General features: G+C 50.0%; 2 protein-coding genes across 2 annotated transcripts; both read right to left on the bottom strand.

Annotated features, from left to right (window-relative positions):
• Positions 1-6,463: 6,463 nt before the first annotated feature.
• On the bottom strand, positions 6,464-11,155 carry LOC135899737 (uncharacterized). Its single transcript, XM_065429066.2, has one exon. The coding sequence runs from the start codon at positions 11,153-11,155 to the stop codon at positions 6,464-6,466; it is 4,692 nt and encodes a 1,563-aa protein (XP_065285138.2).
• A 45-nt stretch (positions 11,156-11,200) lies between these two features.
• On the bottom strand, positions 11,201-15,730 carry LOC135899738 (GRB10-interacting GYF protein 2-like). The gene is made up of 4 exons (XM_065429067.1): positions 15,646-15,730; positions 12,583-12,804; positions 12,116-12,201; positions 11,201-12,061 (listed from the first exon to the last, which is right to left on the bottom strand). Exons 1-4 carry the CDS (start codon positions 15,728-15,730, stop codon positions 11,201-11,203), a joined length of 1,254 nt encoding a protein of 417 aa, XP_065285139.1.
• Between the last annotated feature and the right edge of the window lie 10,868 nt (positions 15,731-26,598).

The raw sequence follows: 26,598 nt of genomic DNA, 5'->3' as shown, positions 1-26,598 counted from the left end.
CTGACGCTGTTGAAATGGTATCTCTTGTATAAATACAGAAAAGGTAAATTATTTGAACTTATTGAATTGTCTGTTTATATACATGCATAGCAGCACTTTGTCTCTTCGTGGAAAAAAATGCGAGAAATCTAAAACGTGACAGTTAATGGGCCATGCACTTCATGCGCATAAGTGAACGATACACATTATGGAAGTCTTTGATGGACTGACATCATAATGGAAGTCTTTGATGGACTGAATCATACCTAAGTTGCTTCCGTTCTAAGGAAATCACGAACTCAAATCAAGCGATGTGCAGCCTAAACGGGTCACGCCAAGTGACAGAGTAGTGTCTTTTGTGCCGTATGCGCTACACGTTCCAAACGTATATGTATCAAGTTAAACCATCCTTACAATGAAGTGGCTTTGTTTTAGTGCAGTGATATATCATTGCAAGTACACGCAACGCTAGTCTCTCCGCATAGCATACACAAAATGCGGCGCACCTGTGTTGAGATGTTCAAGATGCCTCGAGATTTCGGTCTTCTCAGCCGAGTTGTTGTGGTACAATGGTTGAGCACCTCAAAACGTGAAGAGGTTTGTTAAAATCCTACTCTGCGGCACTTCTTTATTACAGCGAAGCTGTTGTCCTCCATTTGGTCAGTATTTCGTGGGCTCGGGCTCAGCCAAAAACAGTACCGTCACCTAGCGGCCACGGCCCCTCACAGACCTCAAATGGCATCTGGAAAAGGGTTTTGTCTTTGAGTTTCCACGTAACAGAAACATGTTTTCTCCTGTATTCGAATTACCATCCCAAGCAATCGTGTCTGCAGTTTGTGCGTAAATCGTACTTTATGTATTTTTTGGTGCAATTAACTTCGCGAAATTCAATTAGTTCAACAAGGCACTTGCGCTTGGCGGAGGGCCTATTAGAATGAGAATGTACGCTGTGCTTCCACACACGTGCGTGCGCGCGTGACGTGCGCGTACACACAATGTTGCTGTCCTTGATGCGTGGGCGCTCTGTCCATTGTATCAGCCGCACAGCGTGTGCTGCGGCCACAATCGACATTGTGGCAAACATGCCCAATAATATTACCGCGACCTGGCAGCCGCGGCCGCTCAGACAGACCTCAAATGGCAGCTGAAAAACGGGGCGCATAAGTTGACGTTACTAGACAGGCCGCACCTGGAGTTGACAGTGTGGCAGATGGTGGTGGCGGAGGCCTTTTCGAGGAGAAGAAGCCTAGCAACAGTTCTCAGTGTCCTTGCGGCTGAGCAATGCGTAGGCCACGTATAAGTAGATCTTCCGAAGAGCAGCTTGAGCCCGAGCAACGGCAGTACGGCCAGTGGTGGCTTGCAGCGAAACCCGAGGAGCTTCGTGAGCAAGAGGCTGACCGTCCGGCGTCGTCTAACGTCAGTTCGGGTGGCGGTACTTGTCTAACGCCGGTTGTGCTAGTCTAACCTCGGGAACAGCTTTGCTTTACATCCACTGTCACAGGGTGTAATGGAGGTGCATTTTGATTTCAATTATTATTTTATGGCCGTATAAATTAATGTCCTTGATTACCTCTTTGAGGAGCCTCAGAAAAAATGACCCTTGCTCCCTTGATATGCATGAGAAAGAGCAACTGTTAGTAACCGCATGGGGTGTAACAGTTCATCACTCCCCAATACACCCAACATGAACGAATTAATCTTGCTGGTCATTAACTTCCGTAAACGAGTAACTTGAATCCTCCATTTCTTACTCTTTTTATAAAGTGTAAGCTATTAATCTCTGTTTAAAAAGATGGTAATCTGTGTTCAGGATCAGTCGTTACGTCATGTGTGAATGTAGGAATATTTTTGGACATCATGTTTCTTTCTCGGTCATGTTTTCACATCCGCTTAATTTTTCAGTTATATAAATATAACTACTTCCAGCAATGGCGAGAACAGGACACCCGGTGAAGCAAGCCTACCTTGCTGTGTGACAAGAACTAAGAGATAAAGAGAGAGGGAAATCAAGGACAGGAAAGGCTGGGAGGTCAACCAGAAGAGCACGGGCTTTGCTACCCTACACTGGGGGTGGCGTGAAGAGAGGCGTCAGGCCGGGAGATACGATCTCTCCAATGCTATTCACAGCGTGTTTACAGGAGGTATTCAGAGACGTGGATTGGGAATAATTGAGGATAAAAGTTAATGGAGAATACCTTAGCAACTTGCGATTCGCTGATGATATTGTCTTGCTTAGTAACTCAGGAGACCAATTGCAATGCATGCTCACTGATCTGGAGAGGCAAAGCAGAAGAGTAGATCTGAAAATTAATCTGCAGAAAACTCAAGTAATGTTTAACAGTCTCGGGAGAGAACAGCAATTTACAATAGGTAGCGAGACACTGGAAGTGGTAAGGGAATACATCTACTTAGGGCAGGTAGTGACGGCGGATCCGGATCATGAGACGGAAATGATCAGAAGAATATGAATGGGCTGGGGTGCGTTTGGCAGGCATTCTCAGATCATGAACAGCAGATGCCATTATTCCTCAACAGAAAAGTGTATAATACCTGTGCCTTACCATTACTCTCTTACGGGGCGGAAACCTGGAGGCTTACGAAAAGGGTTCTACTTAAATTGAAGACGACGCAACGAGCTATGGAAAGAAGAATGATGGGTGTAACGTTAAGGGATAAGAAAAGAGCAAACCCAAGTTAATGACATCTTAGTTGAAATCAAGAGAAGGAAATGGGCATGGGCCGGACATGTAATGAGGAGGGAAGATGACCGATGGTCATTAAGGGTTACGGACTGGTTTCCAAGGGAAGGGAAGCGTACCAGGGGGTGGCAGGAAGGTAGGTGGGTGGATGAGATTAGGAAGCTCGCAAGGACAACATGGCCAGAATTAGTACGTGACCGGCGTAGTTGAAGAAGTATTGGAGAGGCCTTTGCCCTACAGTGGGCCTAACCGGGCTGATGATGATGATGATGATGATGATGACTGGGGGTGGCGGAAAAGGTAATAGGAAGAAGGGGAGAGAGTAAGCACTGAGTATGTGTAGGAGGAACACCATACACAAGGACACTATAAACAGTCTTTTAAACCGGTGCACATTAAGTTGTGCACTAGTGCATGAATCGCTTTTCGTGCCAGTGACAGGTGCGGCCATGGTCCGAGTATCATTGACTTGGGTAACGGTCTCGAGTCCAGTCGGTGTAAAGTTGCCCGCAGAGAGCGGCGTTGGGCATCGTAGCGAGGGCAGGTACACAATAGGTGCTCGATGGTTTCCTCGCACCCACAGGAGTCGCACATCGGGCTCTCGCCCATTCTTAAACATTAGGAGTATGCGTTTGTGAACGCCACCCCCAGCCACAAGCGGCACAGCAAGGTTGTTTCGCCGCCGGAAAGGCAAGATGGCAGTCGTAGCCGTAGCGTGGGGTCCAGTTTATATAATCGGCAATTGAAGGCACTTTAACTCCAGAGATCCCGTGACTTTCTGCGTGCAAGTAGGCAAAGTTCCCTGGCGGTGTCTGACCTCGCCAAAGGAGTTGAACACGTCTGCGTATCTTATTAGGCAGATCGGGCAGCTTTGCCTGCTATGTTGTTGCCGATGGAGCCACAGTGAGCAGGAATACACTGAAATATAATGTGGTGCCCTCTTTCTAGAGCATGGTGGTGCACTTCTCTGATGTCAGGTATCATATGCTCGTAAGTTCTGTGGTGTAATGCAGATTGATACTGTGAATAGCTGCCTTAGAATCACAAAATACGACCCATTTCTCTGTTGGCTCTTCGGTGACGTACGTAATAGCAGCATGGAGAGCTGCAAATTCTGCCGACGTAGATGTAGTAATCTATGACAATTTTAATCTAATCGTAACCTGCCTAGCTGGAACAACGAATGCGGCAGTTGAGGTGGTACATGAGGTCAAACCATAGGTATGTATATGTATGTGGTCATGATATGTCTGGTGCCGTAATAGGAGCGTAAGTTCATTCAGAGCCGGCGATGGATGATTCGACTTTTTTGCAATTCCAGGAATACCAAGATTCACTTGATGCGGTCGCAGGGCACCGCAGGGCAGATGAACGCTTCTCCGCCGGTGTAAGAGATGACAGTATGTGCAATAACTGATGTGGACGCAGCAGCAGCTTTTGAAAGATTCCTTTATTGCACAAAATACAAGGGTTTATGTAGGCACGATGTATCGCTTATCGGCACACGTGCGACGGGTTTAACACGGAAGACATGCGCACAAGATAGCCAACTCAGTCTGGTCGCCCTGTTATCAAAGTATGAACTTTTGATGAGCGATAATCACTCGTGCAAAGGTAGCTTGAGGTCTCTCGGATGGTAGGGAGGCCAAATGATGGTCGGGGATGCTTGACAGATGGCGAATATGCGCTCTGAGAGAGTCGACAGCTACATGTTTCTGGATCATATGGTCACCCACGATGGCAATTGTTGCTGCTGTTGAGGTGCACCGAGGCAGCCCGTGCGTAGGGCAGCCCATGCGTAGGAGCAAACACGTGCGTAGGGCTTGACCTTGTATGCTCTCCAAAGCGCGAAAGTTCGTCTTGCATGCATTTCATAACACTGGTCGACTGTAACTTACGGTTCCGAGAAACAGTACTTTGTACCCCTGCATCATACAATGGACTTCTGTACCCAAGTTTTTCCCGCAGAGAAATTTGAAGACCTGAGCAATAGCAAATAACTCCTTCTTCATATAGACGCAGTGAGGGCTGCACGAGAGGTTGTGGTCAACGATGACGCCCAGAAAGTGATGCGTCATAACACAGGATACAGCTTGACCATTGATTGAAACAGGATACAATGACATTTGTTTGCGCGCAAAGCCAACGAATGTTCACTTTTCAGTAGACCGACTGAGGCCTCGTTCTCGGAGATAAGACGCTGTCATGATTGCCGCCCGCTGAAGCCTGGATCGTACCTGAGGGCGAGTTACCGCAGAGCTTCATTTGCAAATGTCGTTGGCCTATATTGAGACATCAACTGTCGGTGGTAGGTACTCCGCTAGTGCTACCAGGACAAGATTGAACAAAAAATTGGAGGACGCTTAAGCTTCACCTTCAAGAGTGGAACGCGATAGCGTTATCGCACCCCGTTCGCACCACCTACTCAAACGCGCTACGCCAGCCAAACGTCGCGATCGGCACAGATAGCCGGGCCCCGACGCGCCATGAAGGCGGAAGCGATCATGGGGCGAGTGGCGCGCCACGTGTCGCGGTCGCGCCGTACATTGCGGGGAGGGTGTTTTCTGTTTTTGCCGCAAGATGGCTCTGCGTGTGCGCAGAGCGCAGAAGAAATTTAGCGGAAATGTACTTCGCTACTCGTGAAACTGCGACTTCTGTAATTTACATGGTCATAATTACCGATATACACCGCATTATTACTTTCTACTGCACGTTTCTAAGGCAACACCACATTCACTAGAGGCGATTTTGTCCCGCTTTGAAGGAACGAACTCGTGGCTGAGTGGTAGCGTCTCTGTCTCACACTCCGGAGGCCCTGGTTCGATTCCCGCCAGCCCATCTTGCAAGATGTTTTTTATTTATGAAGTGCCTTCTGGGATTTAGCGCTCACGGCCAACGCCGCCGATGCCGACGACACCGGGTTTTCTGCGACACCAGCTCCTTAACGCTGTCGCGTTAATAGGGCTCAACAGTCCACCCTGCGGCACAACACGGCAGATGTCATCTGAAGTTGGCCGTCTTCGGTCCGTAAGAAAAAGCACCTCTCAGTCAAATAGTCCCCAATCCATAGATACACCCAGCCACCAACTCCAACAGCCTCAAGTAAGTTCAGCAAGGTCTCATGGGCGACGTTGTCGAATGCTCCTTTTATATCTAGAAAATGTGCGACTGATAGGCGCTTGAGGCTTTTATTCATTTTGGACCCAGGTTACGATGTGAATGACGTTGTCGATAGACGAGCGACCTCGACGAAAGCTCATCGTGGCTTCCGTATAGACGTTGAATCGCTCTAGGTACCCTTCCAAGCGAGGAAGAATCATTCTTTCCATCTGTTTGTCGACGCACCTCGATAGCGCAATCGCACGATATCATAGCTCAAGCGGAGACTTTCCAGGTTTCAGAATAGGGATCAAGCAGCTCGAATCGCATTTTTTAGGAAAGGCGCCGCTCTACCAAGACATGCTGCAGTAGTTTAACAGCTTATCACGTGTCATGTCTAAGGTGACATAGGGCAGCATACGCGATGCCATCAGGTCCTGGTGACGAAGAACGCCTGTAGGTGGGCAACGCAGCATCGAGCTCTTCGAGTGAAAACGTTTCTTGTTCCCGTGTTCCTTTAGCGTTCACACGCACTGAGTATGTCGGTCAGTCAGCACACACATACACACACACCAAACTGGCATTTTCACTCATCGTAGTGTAAGTCATTGTGGACTCCTTCAAATCGTTCTTCTGGCATAACACACCTGGATGAATGTCGTTCGTTGTCTTCAAGAGCACTGTCATCACGCTATGATTGCGGTAGTGTCAACAGCACCCGTATCAGCATCATCTGCATTGGCACCCCCTCTGAATTCAATTGGTGCCTCATCTGGTCTGCGTTCTATTGCTTGTTCTCGCTCCCCTTCGACTTGTTGATCTTCTGTTGGCTTTTTGCGGCCGACCGCAAGAAGCATCGCCTTATGGTCTGTGAAATGGCAACTGCAGTACTTGACCTCTTTAACCGTGCCATGGTTATGGAACGCGAGATCTATACACGAATTGCGGTTGGTCGAAATTGCGTTCATAGGAGTAGCCATCTGCAAACCAGCCCGCACGTGTAGCATGTCCGGAAATGTTCTAGATATCCGAACGTTCTGATTGAAGTCTCCGACAACCAACAACGTCTCCTTCCCAATCCAGGGCTGCAGCTCTCTCACGATAAGGTCTGCCGCTGCCGTCTCACCGGTTCCGGGCGCGATGTATATACACGCAATTACCACACTGCCAAGTCGCACAGCACAAACTTCACCGTACTCGTAGACCCGTTGGACCAGGAAAACGTCCTCCGCCTGCACCTCTCGTTTGACATAAATGGCCACACCGGCAGCGCGGTTGTCGGAGCGCTTCGCCGCACTGATGCAGCGATACCCATCGATGTCGTAGGGAGGCTTCCGGTCCATCCAGGTCTCGGTGAAACACAGTACGGTAGTGTTTGCGAGAACAAAATCCTTGGCGACGTCCAGAGAGTGTGCACCCAGGGAGCGCACGTTGACACAGCCCACGGTGACAAAGTACTCTGCCAGCATCTTGTTGCACTCGGCAGTGATGGTCTGGAGACGATGGTTGCCGAGTCTCCTGAACTCGTCGGCAAGAGCGCGATCCGGGTTTTCCTTGAAATGGTGGAAGCGATGGTCGTTGTCCTTGTTCGTCAGGTACAACCCGTCGATGGTAGTAACCCTGCTGAGAGCGACGTACACGAGCTTCTGATTGTGCGACTTTGAGTAATCTACCACAGCCTCATCGTAGGTGCCACCCTGAGATTTGTGAATGGTTATTGCGCTCGCCTGGACCACGGGGAATTGCTTGCGCCTGACGGTTATGTGGCCCAGATCATGTCCTTTCAAGTGGCACCCGATGGTGATGAGCTCGATGGGAACCCAATTACTGCAAATGTCAGGATCGTTGGCTCGGTAGCGTCGTCCCTTCAGCAGGGCAGCTGCGCCCACACCAGTGGGAAACTCTATCCATAAGCGCAGGGGGTTGTCGTCTGTGTCCCTTTGCACAAGCCTGAGGATCCCCACACTACCATTGACAAGGCTGTCCGATACGTCGATGTTCCGTATGACCATGTAGGGCTTCTCAAGGCATAGCAGGATGTTAGGGGCCAAGTTGGCCATCTGAACTTTGGACATGGTGGCGACTCTGACCTTGGCGTGCGTGTACTCCTCGTCGGACCTGTGCCCACAAATGGTGTCTGTAGCCGGGCAGTGTATCGCGTATTCGGTACACGCCTCGGCGGTCGCGATGTTAAAGGCGTCAGCATCTTTGTTTGTGTAGAAGAGGCGCACTCGGGATGGGCACTTGTTGGCGGCTTCTTCGGTGGTCACAAAGCGGCTTTCCAAGAGAGACACCTCGTCCACAGTTAGCCCTATCCCGTCCCCGATCTTGGTCAGTATGGTGGCAAACCTCTCGTCGCTCTGGCGCACGACATCTTTGAGTTGGAAGTAGGAGAGGTTATGCCACGGCATACTTTCCGTATCAAAGACACTCTGGTGCAATTTAGACCTCCTATACACCTCAGCTGCTCTGACCGGCGGAAGCTGCCTCAAGTCGCCGCATAGGATGACATCGAATCCGCCAAAGGCTTCCGTGTACTTAAGGGAGATTGTGCGAAGTCTGCGATCAATCAGCACAAGCGTGTCCGCCGACATCATACTTATTTCGTCGATTATGACACACTTGACGTCTTTGAAGATGCAGCGGAATGAATTAGCGTCACTCGAGCTGAGACCCCTGTCCGGATTCTTGCCAGATACGACGAGTTTGAAGGCGGCATGCACTGTAACTCCACCGATTGCCACGGCTGCTTTGCCGGTGGTCGCACAGGCGACGAAAGAGTTGATGCTCACATCCCGGTTTCCACTTCTGAAATAGCGGTTGTAAACGTCCATTATGGTGTGTAGCACGAACGTCTTGCCACAACCGGCTGCTCCGGTAAAGAAGACTTGCAAGGGCTCCGAGTCGGGCGTGGTCAGGCGATGAATGACTTCGCGCACGATCTCAAATTGGCCCGCATTCATCATCCTCATTCGATGTAAGTAGACGTCGGTGGACATGATGTCCGTGCGCATCTGGACGGCTGGACATCTCGCGGCAGCCGCTTGAGCACTCTCGCGCTGAGCCTGTTGCACGGCCGTTTCTTGGCCAACCTCGCCGAGGATGTCGGAGTCGTCATTTACGTCCACGAGTAGATCGGTCATCCTGCGCCCCACCTCTGCGTGTGTGTCGAAAGCGTCTCGCTGAGCAACTTCTTCGTTGATTATGTTCTTACAAAGCTCTTCCATTTCTGCAAGATCAATGTGAGGACTGCTGAAGCGAGCTTTGACAGCCAGGATTTCCGACACGCAGCTGTCGTAAATTTCGACGAACTTGTTATTGTCTAGGATATCCACCTCGCGCTGAAATGGGTGGAAGAGAAGCACGCGCTCGCGCTTAAAGTTGAGCACGTCGGACACTGAATAGGCGTGGTAGCGAAGAACCGCAGGGTGTGCTCTCCGTCGGCCGTTGTCGTTGAACGACGTCAGGTGTTCGGCGTACGTGAGCGCAGCTTGATCTTCCGGGCGGTCCTCATACTTCTGTATGGTCGTCTTGCACCACACGTCTGTGCTGCTCTCATCCAACCCATCACGATCCATCAGCTCCCGACTCTTGCGGATGCGAACTCTTTCCTCCGGCCACGAGGTGTTGACTGTGACCACGACGCGACTCGCGTGCGACATGCCGAGGCCGAGCAGATACCAGGCTGCCTCCTGCGCGGACATCTCTACTGCTTTCAGCATCTTCACGCTGAGTTGTCGGAGGGCTTGGGTGTAGGTTACACTCGAGTGTGGAGATTCGTCCACGACTGCACGGAGGTCCTTGTGCAGGTTCGACATGCCTCGGTTTGCCTTGTTCACATATTCGACCACGTATGCCGCACACGCGTACACATCTAGGACGATCTGTAGGTCCATATTAGAGTTCAGTACAGACGCTATCCACGGGTTGAAGAAATTGAAGTGAACCTGATCACAATTCCTTTTCAACATCAGAGTCGGGCGGGAAATGCCGGCACGTAGAATTGTAATGTACTCTTCGGCATCTGCGACGTTATTGTGGCGGCGCATATCCTCGATCGACTCGTAGACTGTTGTTTCAAGAGCGGTGTGAATGTTGTTGTATCTCTCCTTCAACTTTGTGCGAGACTTTTTTTCTTCTTCAGTATGGGCAGGCGGAAGTGGGATGATCACTCGACTTTCTTCCATCGGCCAGAAAGGCGCGTTAAACCGACATTTTGTTCTGCCGTTCTTGTAACACGTCTGTGTGTGCTGGTGCGTCTGACAGCGAGGTCTATGAAGGCTTTCGGCGTCCAGAGAGATTAAATGTTCGGCCATACGAACTGTTTCGGGCATTTGCGGGCCAAGCTCCTCGTGGGGCGCATTCTCGAGCCAGAGCAACAGATGAGCGTGAGCACTGCCCCGATGTTGGAATTCAATGCGTTTGAAGTACTCCTTGACCACATAGGGGGCGAACGGAGAAAGTGTCTTGTGTTGCAGAATCTGCATTATCACCCGCACTATGTGATCGAAGTACACTGAGCACACCACCGGGTCATCGCTCACGAGCATGGACTTTTCACAGAGTCGGAGCTGTTCGAATGGCACTTGCGGATGGTTTGGATCTATGTGAAGACGTTGTAGGAGCCTCATCAATCCGTCCCAGTGTATTTCAGAGGCAGACAGAGTAAGGAACGCAGTTGGCTTACCGAGCTGGCGGATCATGGCAAACACGTCCTGCTTGCGTCGGTGCCAGTGCTGGACCGTGCTTGGCACCCCGTTCATGAACTCCATGTCATGATCCACCGCGTTCTCGACAAATTCTCGGTCGTTCAGCTGCGCCTTGGTTACAACGGTCATGCCAGATGTGTTCCTGAAGAAGACGTTTACCGACGATGCAACTCGCGTACGCATAACTTTGGCTGCCATATAGAGCACGTGGTAAGCTGTCGCACCCCTGCGGTCAGTTCTCCGACATTCGCTCGATGCCATGGTGTAGACACTAGGCTTGCTGTCTGGGCTGATATTTCGAGGCTCACCGAGGTAGATTTGTGGAAATGACAGCTCCTCCGCGTGTTGATCATAGACAATGCTGACGGGTGTTATTCCTTCCCCTGGCGCCACAACCAGAACGTTGCTGTCGTCGATGATGAGTGTCTGTTGACCGAGCGACATGGCCAATGCTGTCTCCATCGGATTATGGTGGTCTACAGGATCGTCTATACGCTCGGCATTCTCGTCGCTTGGCTCTACCAGCTTGTCGCACAATTTGTCTGCCTTCTCTCGACTGATTCGGATGCCATAGTAGCGATACAACGTAGACTTCTTCAGGAACACAAGCCAGGGAAGCAACTCAGTCTTCTTGACCATGCCACGAATGTACACACTCTTGTATATCATCCGGCGCTTAATGTGAACACACAACGCTTGATCTTCTTCGACATCTCAAGGCAGCATTTGGACCGTTGTGTCGACGTTGATAGGCACGTTCACAATCGGACGTCTGATGGCGAACTGGCCGCTGTTGCTGTACAGCAACCTCCGAATCTGCATAAAGGGGATCCGCGGTGACACAAGTCGCTCACTCACGAGATCAATGTTTGGTAAATGCGCCGGCTTAGGTGGGTACGCATAGCCATTCGTAGTGGAGTAGTTAGGAATGCGATTTCGCCGGATGGTCTGCATGCAAGTGCGACACACCTCGAACCCAGAAACATCCGTACGAAATGCGTCGGCAACCACTGTGGCATGCGCTTCTGGAAGAGGCTTTAGGTCGTTCTTGTGCCAAAGCCGATCGCACACAGAGCAAGAGTAGCCAAATGGATTCTGTGTGAAGCGTTTGTGAAACATGTTTGTCGCACTCGCGTGCAGGCTTAACCTTTCCCGCGCTCGTTGTTCTGCCTCGGCTCGTCGCCTTAGTCGCTTGGCCTCGGCTTCCCTGGCTCGAATTTCTGGACAGTCTTGCCGCTGTTGTCGTCTGGCTTGGGCCTCATTCGTCCGCAACTCCGAGTTTTCCTGCCGTTGTTGGCGCCGGGCGTCGGCCTCACGTGCTCTGAACTCGGGGTCTTCCTGCCGCTGCTGACGCTTGGCCTCAGCTTCACGCGCCCTCAGTCCAGCATCTTCTTGCCGCTGTTGGCGCCGGGCCTCGGCCTCACGTGCTCTGTACTCGGGGTGTTCTTGTCGCTGCTGACGTTTGGCCTCAGCTTCACGCGCCCTCAGTCCAGCATCTTCTTGCCGCTGTTGGCGCCGGGCCTCGGCCTCACGTGCTCTGTACTCGGGGTGTTCTTGTCGCTGCTGACGCTTGGCCTCAGCTTCACGCGCCCTCAGTCCAGCATCTTCTTGCCGCTGTTGGCGCCGGGCCTCGGCCTCACGTGCTCTGTACTCGGGGTGTTCTTGTCGCTGCTGACGCTTGGCCTCAGCTTCACGCGCCCTCAGTCCAGCATCTTCTTGCCGCTGTTGGCGCCGGGCCTCGGCCTCACGTGCTCTGAACTCGGGGTCTTCCTGCCGCTGCTGACGCATGGCCGCAGCTTCACGCGCCCTCAAATCAGGATTTTCTTGGCGCTGTTGTCGCCTGACCTCAGCTTCCCGCGCTCGTATTTGGGGATTCATGTCACCGCGCTGGCGTTTGATCTCAGCCTCCCTGGCTCTCAGCGCGGCGTTTGATTGCCGTTGCTGCCGTTTGGCTGCGGCTTCCCTTGCCGTTCGGCATGCATCTTCGGCACGTTTAAGCCGCATTGCCTCAGCCTCCCTTGCCCTTAATTCCGGGCTCACCGTCCGCCGTTGCCGTTTCGCCTGAACCTCTCGTTCCCGCAGCTCGGCGTTCCCACGCCGCTTTCGTCGCATGGCCTCAGCATGGCGAGCTTTGGTCTCCGCCTTCTGTGCCTCCGTCTTGCGTGGCCTTCCTCGTGGTCGAACACCAGTTGACGGAGATGGTCCATCAGTACTCGCCGGCGAGGAAGACACTGATGAGCAAGACACTGTAGCGCGCCCGGTACTGGTAGACGGCGCCGCTTCCATCACACGCGTCTCAAGAGCGAGCGCGCAAGGCCCTGCAATACAACACCCGTCGACCTGCCAAGGAGTGTAAGACAATGCGCTACGGCGCAGCAATCACTGATGAGGCGCCCCGCGTCGGACTTTGCACTCAGGAATCACGCGGTGAGCGCCGAGCAACGCAGCGTTCGGCGCGGCAACGAAACGTGCGCCTGAGCAAGCGGAACGAACCAAAGAACTCGGTGTCTCGGAGGGAGAAAGCCGGCCAGTAACGCGCCATGAAGGCGGACGCGATCATGGGGCTGACGCCTTGATGGGATCGTCCTCTATCTCGCTTGGGAGCACCACGCAGAAGCATAACTCCTCGGAAGCAGCTCAGCACACATCGCAGGGGACGCTTTCCCAGCAGAAGCGCTACGGCGCAACGATCACGTCAGAGGCGTCCGGCATGAGACTCTGCACGTAGCAATCGCGCTGTGAGCGGAAAGAGGAGCCGCGTCGCCTAAACACCAGTGTTCGAGTGACGCACGCCGGATGTTGGAAGGGGAGAGAGCGAGAAAACATTAAACGCAAGGGTATTGGGGCATCCTCGCACCGGAACCCGCACGGCCCGAAGGGGAGAAGCGGGTGAGCGAAGATAGTGATCTAAAGAAAGGCGCTTGATTCTACAACCCGGGAGGGCGCACGGCGAAACGTCAGGGGCGAGTGGCGCGCCACGGGCCGGGCAGCGCCGCACATTGCGAGGAGGGGTTCTTCTGTGTTTGCCGCAAGATGGCTCTGCATGTGCGCAGAGCGCAGAAGAAATTTAGCGGAAACGTACTTCGCTACTCGTGTAACTGCGACTTCTGTAAGTAAGATGCTCATAATTACCGATATACACCGCAGTATAACTTTCTACGGCACGTTTCTAAGGCAACACCGCATTCACTAGAAGCGCTTTTGTACCGCTTTCAAACATCGAACTTGTGGCTGAGTGAATATTTGCTAAGCTTATTGGCCGGTAGGTCTCTACGGATTGAAGTTTAATGGGGTCTGTTGATTTAGGTATCAGTACTACGTGTGTCTGTCGGAAAGAAGGAGGCGTCCATTTTTGTTCGTAACACTTGGTTATGACGCGGTGCAGAGCCTCAGCCATTTCAACCTTGAAAATTTTATATATCGCTGCCCCAAGTCCATCCGGTCCAGGCGATTTCCTTACACTAAGGTCATCTATAGCCTTTTCAATTTCTGCTACAGAAATCGGCCTCTCAAGGGCATCCTTGAGTTGACCATCAATTTTCGGCATAAGAGGTAAATATTCACTCTTAAACGCAGAGATCTCGCTTGTCCTCTTGCTTAGCAGCGTGCTATAGTAGTCAACGAAAGCACGTTCTATCATTTCCCCGTCATTTGTAAGCTGCCCTTGAAAAACGATTTCTTTTACTTCCTTGGTCATAGCGTACCTCTTCTCTTCACTTAAAGCTCGCTTGGTGGGCGTTTCACCCAGCCATACGCGTTCAGCGCGTGCTCTTAAAACCGCGCCACGATATCTCTCTTCATCAATCACTTCAAGTTTCGCTTTAATTTGTTTAATATCATGTGCAAATATACCAGCCCCGCCGCTTTCCATGTTCAACAGGTATGCCAACGTGCATTGCAGTTGCTTTTCTTCTTGCTTTTGTTTCTGCCGCAACACGCATGCTCTCTCTAAAGCAATTGTTTTCGCTTCGGTTTTGAACATCTCCCAAGCTTCTACAACATTTTTTGCATCCTCAAGGAGAACAGCGTCTAATTTCTCTTTTATTCTTTTAAGAAATACTTCATCTTGCATAAGGTTGTCATTAAGTTTCCATAGGTGCCAATTAAATTTCTGTTCTTTCTTTTTCATACCTATCGTAACCGTTACCAAACAATGATCGCTGAAACTGACACATTCCACACCATATTCAGAAAGTAGTGGAACTAAGTGAACAGGAACATAGATGCGGTCTAACCTTGAGTGGCTGTCTCCTTGAAAATGCGTATATTGCACATGACTGTAAGAACCAAGAACACTCCCAACATCCTCTAGATCAACATCACACAAAATTTCATGCAGAAGTGCGGCACTTTTATCGTGGCTAAGTTGCTTTTTCGATCGATCTATCGGCCGGCATACACAATTGAAGTCGCCAAACATTAGGACGTGTCTTTCACACCGCAAGAAAGACCTCAGATAAACGAAAAATTGTTCACGTTCTCGAGCATTATTAGGGGCGTATACACAAACCGCCCGCCACAGCAATCCAGAAAAAGAAAAATCACAAATAAGCAAACGCCCCCCTTCACATGAAGTAACTTGTTGCTCTATTATCCCAATGCTATTTCTCATAAACAAAAGGCAGCCCCCAGAAGTACCACTCGCGTGGCAAACGCATACATTGTACTTATTTCTGAAAATTTCAACCAAACGAGCCGTTTTTTCTTCAGATTCAATTTTTGTTTCTTGTACAGCCATCAAATCAATGTCTTTTTCTAGTAACATGCGACTTATCTGACACTGTCTTCGCCTCTGCGACAACCCTGTGACGTTTAATGTCGCCAAACGAAGCGGACTGGTGAGGTTAATAGCGTCTGCCATTGTTTTAGTTAGATTTAGGGTACGCCCCTACACAATTTTTCTTAGGAAACATACGGACTCTGGTATGCAGTGATGCTCGAAGAACATGGCCCTCCCTTTCGAGCCGACGACTGCCAACCCACGTAGTCGCAGGCCCGTTCCCGATCAAAGATCGGGTTTTGGAAGTTCTTCCCGGGACACAACCTCCGCTAAGGCGGAGGTGGCCCGTGTAGCAGCCGTCTGTCTGGCGGCACGTTGAGTTTGACCTTCAACGTCGACCTTCGGCCTGTCTGGGTTTTCTGTGGCGGTCTTTCGGTACCCGCGCCGTCGGTGTCTTGGCTGAGGTCCTTAACATCGTCGCGCAACCGTTTTCCGGCACCTTTAGCGTTGGAAGTCATGTCCATGCTCTCGGAGATGCTGACTGTCTCGTCAACCGCGGTGGTTGGGGTTGCTTGGATAGTTGAAGACGCACTCGTCGCCTCAACACAAAAAGTATAAAGTATTTATGAAGGTGCTCGCCCATCGCCTTCAAAGTGTAGTCAAATCCCTAGTAGGTACACATCAGACATGCGGTATAAAAGGCAGGACTATATTCACAAATATACATATAGCGCGAAGCATACTTGAATGTTGCGATACGATGGGAGATCATGTAGCTATGCTACAACTAGATTTGGCCAAAGCTTTTGACAGGGTGTCCCACGAAATCCTGTTTATACTTCTTGATTATGTTAATGTCGGATCAGTCATTTTGGACGGGGTAAAAATGATGTATGATGGTTGTACCACAAACTTAATCATTAACAACAAACTGAGCAGGCGGATTGCAGTAATGTCTAGCATAAAGCAAGGCTGTCCGACCTCAGCCTTGCTCTTTGCACTTTATTTAGAACCTTTCTGTTTAAAGTTACTACATAACCATAATATTCGCGGGTACACATTTTTTGGTAGAGAAATAAAAGTTTTAGCTTATGCCGACGACATAGCAGTGTTCTGTCGCGATAAACAGAGCATTGCAGAAGCTGTGAGGGAAGCCCAAGCTTTTTGCAAGGCTTCCGGTAGTGCCATAAGTTGGTCAAAATGTTTAGGGCTTTGGCACGGGAATTGGCCAGATGCACCAGAGGTCTTTTGCAAAATGCAATGGAGTGTATTACCCGGCACTTATCTTGGGGTTCCACTCAGTGCCTACCGTGAGCCAATCGAATACTGGACGAGCGAGAGAGACGGAATGAAAGAGCAAACTAACAAATGGGGAGGCCACAACTTTTCGATGTTTGCTAGGGCCAAAGTATGTAATATCTTTTTAGTAGCTAAAGTGTTCTACGTCCTGCAGGTGCTATGCATGAGCCGATCTTCAATTCAAAAAATACACAGAGTGTTTGTAGAGTTTATTTGGGGTTCGGTGTGGGAACGCACGAGCAGAAGTAATTTGTTTCACACATTGCGCAATGGGGGACTTGGTTTAACGCATTTGTTTTTCAAGCAACTTGTATCGAGATTTGTTTTCTTCCGCGACCAAACCGATGGGTTTCTGCGGACGGTAATGCAAGTGAGATTGCGCGACGCTTTGCCCGATTTTGTTGTATCGTCGCACGCAATCAAACCGATGGCACTAAAGGGCTATCTGCGTGAAGTTTCCATGGCGATACGTCTTCTAAACGCTCGTTTTTCGAAAGACTACTTGTTTGCAGTGTCACGAAAACAGTTGTATAAGGATCTTGTTGAAGTGTTTATACCTACACCAGTGTATCGTTCTATGTATTACTTAGGGCCTGAACGAGATGTTTTCAAGCGAGTCAATAATATGCCTGTACGAGCTAACACAAAATCATTCTTTTTCAAACTGCATACCGGCACACTGCCTGTTAAGCCATGGCTAAGAAGCAAGGGCTTGTTTGTCCCAGGGTCAGACAACTGTCTTATATGTAACAAGGAAGAAACTGTCGAACATATTTTTCTTGACTGCCACGATGCCCGCTTTCTTTGGGACATCCTGCAAAGAACAATAAAAAAGGAGCTTCCTATCACTGCGTTCGGAATAAGGTTTTTGCCATGTGCTGAACCTGACGGTGTGCCGGTGGACATGTTGATGCTATTGTGTATGCAAAGTGTGTGGCGAACTCGTATGGCTGTACGCAATGCTGATGTTGATGCAAGGCCAGCAATGTATTATTTTACCGAGAATGTTAATTATACAAGCGAAGTGTTGAAACTGCTAAGTGATCCGCCAAATTGGCTTTCAGTGTTGGACAGTTTGGCTTCGATGAAGCCATTTTAACATGACACGTCAGTCTTAGTAAAGACTAGACGTTTTAACATTCGGATTCATTTGACAATATTTGTATGTACTTGCCAAGCCGGTAATAAAGAAAAAAAAAAACTTGTGGCTGAGTGGTAGCGTCTCCGACTCACACTCCGCAGACCTGGGTTCGATTCCCACCCAGCCGATCTTGGAAGTTGCTTTTTATTTATGAAGTGCCTGCCATGATTTATCGCTCACGGTCAACGCCGCTAACGCCGACACCGCCGCCGACACCGACGCCGACGACACCGGCTTTTCTGCGACACGAGCTCCTTAACGCTATCGCGTTAAAATAGCACGTTCACTTCTGGTACATGTGCCTCAGGGATGTCATTTAGTGTTGCGTCAGTAATGATGGCCACAGACCCAGCCACCAGTGAACTGAACTCTTCAGCCACTTGAAGGTCCGAGCGGAGTTGGTAGAGGGCCAGAGCAGCAAAGGGCTTCCTTTGATGCGGAGATGAGCGAAGACCCCTAGCCATTCTCCATATGTGCGAGAGAGATTTTCGGGATCAAGGTACTGGACAGAAAGTTCTCCATCGCTTGTCTGCCAATTTATCCATACAACGCTAGACTTTCTATTGAATGTGTCGTGAAGCTCTCAGATTGAAGACAGATTTCGTGCGCCGATACCTTCTCTGCACCTGCCGGCGTGCCACACGCAGCCTCTCCAGTTCAATGTCCAAGTCTGTTCGCCTTGCTGACCTTGTGAGCGAGCAGAGGGAAGTTTTCAATGCCTTTGAGATTGCATCTTCCATAGTGTGTGAAAGGCCTGCCCGACATGCGTCATCCATATCCTTCTTAAACTTTGACCAATCAACTGTACGCAAGACAGTAGAGGAGCGTTGATCAACTCCTCTACTCTATATATGTTCAAATATGGTCGCTTCCATGTGTTTCTATGTCCCTAAACCATTTGCCTCTCGATGCAAAGCGCCGCCACACCAAAGTTAAGTGGAAGCCGGTACTATAGGTCGTGCCTCGCAGAAATGTAGGGTTGCCGTCATTCACACAGCACAAATCACGGTCGGCAGCAAAGGAGGCAAAACTGCTGCCTTTGGAGTCAATTTTAGTGCTTCCACATAGCTGGTGACGCGCGTTGAAGTCACCTCTGATAACCCAGAGGCCATTGTTCAGTAATAATAATATTTGGGGTTTTACGTGCCAAAACCACTTTCTGATTATGAGGCACGCCGTAGTGGAGGACTCCGGAAATTTTGACCACCTGGGGTTCTTTAACGTGCACCTAAATCTAAGCACACGGGTGTTTTCGCATTTCGCCCCCATCGAAATGCGGCCGCCGTGGCCGGGATTCGATCCCGCGACCTCGTGCTCAGCAGCCCAACACCATAGCCACTGAGCAACCACGGCGGGTCCATTGTTCAGTAGTAATGTTTTCTTAAGTCATTCGTCGTCAAAGTGACCCGCTCGGGATATGGAGGCTCCAATTAGGTTAAATAACGCATACTTCTTTTGGACATTAAGGTAGACATATAGGTTGTCGTCATGAAGCTCTACCGCGTTCGCGACATTTGTAAAGTCCATGCGGATGTAGATGATTACTTTCGTGCTCACGGCGCACGTGGACGAGACGTAAGATTCGTAACCGGACAGTCTGAGTGGAGTTGAAGTGTTTGGTTCGCAAATGACCACTATGGAGAAGCGATATTTAAAAATGAATTTCAGTGGCATTCCACTGAAAGATCGACGCAACTTCAGTGTGGAAGGGAAGTATTGGTCGAGCCATGATGCTTAAACGATGCTAGCAAGCACTGAATTTAGTGCACCCATTATTTGCAGAGCACTTCAAATTGCTGGTGTTTGCAGCTTGTTCAGTGTAGTGCGCATTGTATTAATTAGCGATTGCAGCATATCAGCCACCTGCCTGTCTTAGTCGCACAAATCACCGACAGTAGACGTCGGGGGTTGTCCGGCATATGTTTTCTGGGATTCTGTTGGAAAATTCTGTGGCTTCTGTAGAGCCGGCCAAAATTCTGCAGTTGTGTTCTTCTCAGGGGCCTTCTTCTTCGCGGTTCTTTCCACAGTGCCTGGCCTGGGTGGTAGAGGAGGAGGTGGTGTTGTAGGAAGTGGCATGCGCGTCCCTTCCTGAGGAGCGCCGGCGACGCGAACGTCGCTTCCTGATTTTATCGGCGGCTTCACGATTTGATGAATGATCTCTCGCCATCTCTTTCAAAACAGCCATTTCCTTCTTAATATGTGGGCATTGCTTCGATGAAGCTTCATGTAATGCTCCACAGTTTCAACACTCCAATTCAGTCGCGCCACATTTATCTGCAGCGTGGGGCTGGCTGCAGAGGTTTTGCAATGAAAGTGCGGCACTGAAGAGGTTTTGCAATGAAAGGCCGCACTGCATGTCTGAAGTGTCCCAGCTTAACATGCGAGGGTATATTTTTACCCTTGAATGCTATCTTCACGCAGCGTGAACTGCCTAGCCGCTTAACATCAACAATGACCCCATCATCGGCTGGCTTGATAAGAATTGGCAATTCGTTATTAATGGCGACGTCTACGTTGTAGAGAACGCCGGTGACTACTTCAGATCCCAGAGGGGTAAAAGAGCGCACCTGAATGTCATCGAGGTCTGTTACGCTGCGTTGCGTGGTCATAGCAGCGGTATGATGGACATAAACCGCCAGTAGATTTTGGCGGGTGTTCACTCGAATGTCCATTACTTCATTTGGCACCAGGGCTTCCAGTGATATCGGCACAGATTGCCTGTTAAGTAGCTTCATGTTGATGGTGAGAAGCAGGGGCACAAATATGATGTGATTGGCGTCCGTCCTCTGCGTGCGTCTTACTGTTTGCGTGCTTGACGCTAAGGACGTCCTAGTGTTCTTTCTCTTCGCTCTGCGGCTCTGCACAAGCTGGAAGTCGTCATCGGAAGTGTCCTCACTGCTGAGAGAGTAATCATGGGTGTGCACGCTGTAACTGTGCTGACCGATCCGCTTCCTGGAGGCGGCCGCCGCTGACGCCGCCGTCGCCGGTAGACGTGCGGGGTCGTCTACTTCCATCACGACCGAGCAAGAAGCGAGGACCAGTGGATGAATCTAGGTTTTCACAGAAATAAACCGGAGCTAGAAAGAACAAAGCTGTATCAAAAACACTTCGTCGTCGTCCTCCTGCTCCCAGGAAAAATCGCAAGAAATAAAAAAAAATAAAAAAAGAACTATAACAGCTGAAGAAAACTCTACACATAAGCGCACACGTTCGAATACCTTGCCATTGTAGTACTTTTCATGGAGGCAAAATGCAAGGCCACTCTCGTACTTCAATTTATGTGCGCGCTATAGCGAAGTCGTTCTAAATTATTTCTCAGTCTTTGACTAAGCCGTCCTTCAAATGCTGCAGTGCGGTTCGGGATGTTAAGCCCTGGAAATAAATTATTACACCTAACGTAAGCATAGAATTTAGGCTGCAGAAGGAAATATGGCACATAAAACATTTTATTGTCAACGTTTAGGATCGTCATATTCCGAAATAGGATTTATTTTATTCTGGGATGAATTTTTCTTCCATGCTTACTATAGGCTCCCCTTTCTCCCATATCATCTTTCTTTTATACCGTTTCCTCGCCACTTCCTCTTTCTATTTCTTGCCCATCTCTGCTCGTTTGCTGAAAGCTCCCTAATGTGTGCTGATACGCATCGGATCGATGTTGGTCAGGCCCCTCAGGGGCGTGACCTCGCTTCTCCACATCGTTCATATTCCCTTTCTCTTACGCCGACCGTTTGATACTCCCATACAACTCTCTACTCGTCTTTACTAGAATATTTAGCGCGGCAATCCCTCGCAATCGGCCCTCCTACAGCAGTGTATTGCCGCGCAAAATGTACCAAGAGAAGTAAAGTGAAAAAAAAAATAGCGCTTCGTACGTGTCGAATACATAAATTAGAATCTTGACATAAGGCGTGTCGAAACTGATCATACAAAAGCCTGTTATGAGCGCTTAAAAGCGCAGTCTGTACAGTACAAGGTTGTTTTGTTTATTGGGTACTCCAAGTTGACCTCTGATTTTGCCCTCTTATTGCAATGCAGCGATTTGATAGCGCGTATCTCTCTCCCAACAGTTTTAATATTGTTCACTGTTGTGTCCATTATTGCATCATGTGTCGTTGAGCGGAATTAGAGCGGAGCGAAACGATGTGGAGAGGACCGGCCCTTTTTCAATAAAAGTGTGTTTCAATGGTTTAAAGCCCTCTCAACAAAACTCCTAGAATGGTTTTAACAGGTAATAAATGAAAACTTTTTATTGGTGATGGTGTTCTCACCACAGTGAAAACATCGCTACTCCAGAGGTACCATATCAATAAACTTGTATATGTATTCGTAGGCGATGAACAATGACTGAATGTTTGATGTTTAATGGCGCAAGGGCCAGATACGGCCAAAGAGCGCCTGCTACGTGACGAACATATGACCCTAGATATGACGAATGGAACAAAGAACAAGGCCGTTAAACAAATTTGCGACGCGCGTAGCTGCGAAAGAGATAAAAAACAAGCAGTAAATGAAAAAAAAACAAGATGAGTTGGTTGGAGTTGAAGCAATAACGGAGTAAGGCGTAATATTCAATATAACGTGAGGAAGACCCGAATATCTGCCCTGGTCAAACGAAAGAGCATTACAAAAGGGCGTTTGGAGAAAGAGAGAGAACTAAACTTTTATTTTCCGAAACGGTAAACCGAGTCAGAACCCGGTTCACCCTAGGTGGGAGGATTCCTTATTCCAAGAACCCTCTGGCTTGGGCTGCCTCTTTGGCCCGGGCGACGAGACTGCGTTGGTCGTCCAGGTCATCGGAGGAAAGCTTGGCCTCCCACGTTTCGGTTATGGTATGGATCTGCGGTGATTTGGGGCGCTCTTCTTGTGCTTCTATGGGGCGGCTTTCTTTGGAGTCGTCTTGTGGAGCTTGTGAGGTAGGGTCTGTGGGTGTGCCACGCAGTGGGCAATCCTGGACCATGTGTTGCAGGGTGTCTGGAACGTCGCAATGGGGGCATATGTACGAGTACTGCGTAGGATACAGTCTGTGCATGATTATTCCGTGCACGTAGGTGTTGGTCTGTAGGCGGCGCAGGATGACTTCTTCCTCCTTGCTTAGATTCTTGTGTGGCAAAGCGTACGTTCTGCTGAGTCGGTGGTGTTGCAGAAGCTCCGAGTACTTTAGGGCGATGTCATCAACGTTGGTGGCCGGCCTAGTGTGGGATTGCAGGAAAGCCCGGCTGGTATGCTCGCGGGCAGCGGCGTGTGCCGCCTCATTTCCTGTCATGCCCTGATGGCCTGGAACCCAGTCAATGTAGGTGTCGGGGAGCGGGGCGCGTGCGATGTGATTTCTTAGTATCTTGAGCGCTGTTTCTGATACGCGGCCTTTTTGATAGTTGCGAGCTGCTGCTTGGGAGTCTGTTAGTATTACTGCTACTTCAGGGCAAGTTGTTATTGCTAGAGCAATTGCCGTTTCCTCTGCAGTCTCAGGGGCTCTTGCTCGGATGCTGACAGCTGCAAGTTCTTTGCCTTGGTGATCCGTGACGCTTAGGGCAAAGGCGTTTCGTTTAATATACCGGGCAGCATCGGTGTACCTCGTATGAGGGTCTCTCCCGTATTTCTTGCTGAGTGCGCGGATTCTGCTTTGGCGACGCTCCTTATGATAATTTGGATGCATATTGCGCGGTATACTTGCAACGCTGATGCAGTCCCGGACTGCAGGTGGGATTCTTGCTTTCTGGTCTGTGTCTGCAATGTAGCTTTCACTGTAGTTGAGGTAGCGCAAAACTGCACGTCCGGTAGGTGTGAGCTTGAGCCGCTCTAGTTGGCTGATCTTATGAGCCTCGACAAGCTCTTCCCATGTATTGTGGACGCCGAGCCGGAGGAGTTTCTCCGTTGATGCCATGGGTGGCAGCGTCAAGGCTACTTTGATTGCCTTTCGAATGACGACATTGAGTTTTTTTATTTCTGCCGGCTTGAGCTTCAAGTAGGGAGTTCCGTAGGTGATACGGCTAGTTAGGAGGGCTTGAATTATGCTAAGCGTGTCGTGCTCCTTGAGTCCGCTTCTTTGGTTTGTGATCCTCTTGACGAGGTGCGTAACTTGTGACAGTGTGCGTTGGAGACGCGGGAGAGTGGCCGCCCCTGATCCGTCCTTGTGGATGTGAAGTCCGAGTACGCGAAGAGAGTCGACTGTAGGGATGTTGGTTCCGTTGAGCGAGACGCTAGGATCGGGTTCGATATAGTTAGGTGGTCTTCCTCGTGTCCGTGCTCTCAGGACAAGAAGCTCCGACTTTTCAGGTGCGCATTGGAGACCGCAGTCTCCGAGGTATCTTTCGATAATATCTACGGCTTCTTGTAGATTGCGTTCTTGTTGTCCAGTAGTAGGTGCCTTGGTCCAGAGTGTGACGTCGTCGGCGTAAAGGGCATGGCATAGGTTTGGGATGGCGTTCAGTTCTTTCGGTAGCTTGATCATTGCGATATTGAAAAGGAGGGGTGAAATAACTGATCCTTGTGGGGTTCCTTTGTTGGGTAGCCGAAATTTATCGCTGCGGAGATTGCAGACGCCTACTGTTGCTGTTCGGTGCGTCAAAAAGCTGCTGATATAGTTATAGATCCGGGCTCCGCAGCCTGTATCTTCGAGGTTGCGGAGAATGGCTTCGTGGCTCACGTTGTCGAATGCGCCCTTTACGTCGATTGCCAGGATTGATGATTTGCGTCTGTGATCGAGGTAATCAAGCAAGTCTTCTTTGAGGAGCAGGAGTACGTCCTGCGTGGACAGATGCTGCCGGAATCCGAACATGGTGTGCGGCAAGTGTCCGTTGTCCTCGAGATATGTTGTTAACCGGTCGTGCACCATGTGCTCGAGGAGTTTGCCCACGCAAGATGTGAGGGAAATGGGACGTAGGTTTTCGATGCGAAGAGGTTTGTTGGGTTTGGGGATCATGGTGACCTCCGAATGCTTCCAGGCTGCTGGTAGGTCCCCTTTTTCCCAGCAGTCGTTGTAGTACTGTAGCAGTGCTGTAGTGGCAGATTGCGGGAGGTTGCGTAAGAGCTTATTAGTTATTCTGTCCTTGCCGGGACTGGTATTTCTAGTGAGTTTGGCTAATGCTGCGTGGAGCTCTGCCTGGGTGAATGGTCGATCGAGATCTGGGTTTGGTGTACCGCCGTACGCCTTTCGGGTGGCTGATGAAGTGGGCTTGTCGGTGCTAAGTTTTTGCTGACGCTCACGAAGGAGATCATCCTCCGATCCAGCATGATTGTGGATCAGTCTGTGTAGATCTTGCCTCTGTTGCGTTTTGGTGCGATCGGTAGCTAAGAGAGCGCGTAGGAGATGCCAGGTTTTCTTGGTGCTGAGTGTCCCTTGTATGCTGTCACAAAAGGCGTGCCAATTTTGCCTGCTAAGTTGCTCCGCGTAATCTTGGGCCTGTATGGTGAGAAGGGCGATTCGTTGCTTAAGTTTTCTATTGAGCTTTTGTCTCTTCCACCTCTTCAGGAGGCTTCTTTTGGCCTCCCAGAGATGAAGGAGATGCGGGTCGACTGCGGGGTGTTGGTGCTTAGCTGGATGGTCTTGGTGTGGTTTTCTGCGGTGATGAGAAGGCCCTTGAGCCAATGGTCGATGTCGTCAATTGTTGTGTTGCCGCTGAGGTTGTCTCTGAAGGACTTCCAGTCTGTTAGTCGAGCAACTCCAGTCTTGTTTGGTTTCCGGTTGTGCGCGATGTCAAGTTGGATAATGTGGTGGTCGCTTCCGAGCGTCTCCGAGAGTCGACTCCACTCGGCCCAGTGGACGTTCGCTGTGAACGTAAGGTCCGGGCTAGTGTCCCTGGAGACACTGTTCCCGACTCTCGTGGCCTGCAATGGGTCGTTCCAGAGGGTTAGCCTGTGGTGTTGAGCAGTGTCGTGCACTCGCGCTCCCTTCTTCGTGGTGCTTGGATAAGCCCATGCTGTATGTGGGGCGTTGAAATCTCCCATTATAACAACTTGATGGCCTTTCGTGCGTTTCCTAAGTTCACGGACAAAGTGGTCGATTCCCGGAAGTTGATCACGAGGAGGGCTGTATATGCTGGCGATAAAGAGACTTTGCTGCGTTTTTCTGTCTGGTATGATCTCCACTAGGGTGTGCTCGATGGGGATGTCTTCTATTTCGTGTTCCTGCGTTGTGAGAGTTTTCTTGGTAAGGATGGCTGTGCGTTGAGTTTGTGCATGAGCGATGTATCCTTGAAGTCGGACGTTGTGGGTATTGGTTTCCTGTAGGGCAATTACATCAGGGTAGTCCAGTTTGACAAGTTCTTGTAGGTTTGCATACCGGGGACGGAAGGATCGACAGTTCCATTGCCAGGTGCGCAGAGTATTTTGCGGGCTCTTTGTTGTGGTTTTAAGTGTCGCCATCATGAGGATCTTCATCTTCACAGGCAGCATCATGGTTGGGTGAGATAGAGCGGGAGGCATTGCGACTGTTCGTGCGAGCCTTCTTTCTACCCTGCTCGGTCGTGTTGAGAAGGCTGTCGAGGTAGGACTTGGTGACATAATTGTTCTTTGCGTGTGCTATGAAATTGTTGACCTGGGCTGTTAGGCCGGTAACCTGGCTTGTGAGAGTGGCGACTTGATTCGCGAGGGTGGTCACTTGGGTGTTAAGGGTCGCAATCTTCTCGACGACAGGCTTGGTGATGTTTTCAATCAGGGCAAGGATGTTCTTTGTGAAGACGTCCTCGAAAGCCTGGAGGTGCTTTTGAACTCTAGCTTCGATAGCGGAATCAACTGCATCCGTGGTTAGCGCTGTAAATGATTGATTGCTTCCATGTTCATATTCTTTGCATCTTTGGAATAGTCTGTCTATGAGACTTTGTTGATTTTGTAGCTTGCTCTCGAGGGCTCTTACGGCTACCGCTTCTGCCGATGCGACGCTGGCACTGCCTGAGCTGCCGGCCACTTCAGCGTAATTCAGGCGTTTTCGGGAACGCGATCGCGATCTTGATC

This window comes from Dermacentor albipictus, chromosome 5 (assembly GCF_038994185.2).
Source record: "Dermacentor albipictus isolate Rhodes 1998 colony chromosome 5, USDA_Dalb.pri_finalv2, whole genome shotgun sequence".
Lineage (NCBI taxonomy): Eukaryota > Metazoa > Arthropoda > Arachnida > Ixodida > Ixodidae > Dermacentor > Dermacentor albipictus.
This window is presented reverse-complemented; position numbering and strand designations above follow the sequence as displayed.

What these genes read in the sequence shown, in the direction of transcription:
- LOC135899738 (XM_065429067.1), bottom strand. Translation starts at nt 15,730, where the DNA reads ATGGACATGACTTCCAACGCTAAAGGTGCCGGAAAACGGTTGCGCGAC. An exon ending in GGCCATGCGACGAAAGCGGC is followed by an intron (nt 12,202 to 12,582) that starts GTGGGAACGCCG and finishes AACAGCGGCAAG; the next exon opens with AAGATGCTGGACTGAGGGCG. An exon ending in ACAGAGCACGTGAGGCCGAG is followed by an intron (nt 12,062 to 12,115) that starts GCCCGGCGCCAA and finishes CGTGAAGCTGAG; the next exon opens with GCCAAGCGTCAGCAGCGACA.
- LOC135899737 (XM_065429066.2), bottom strand. Translation starts at nt 11,155, where the DNA reads ATGATATACAAGAGTGTGTACATTCGTGGCATGGTCAAGAAGACTGAG.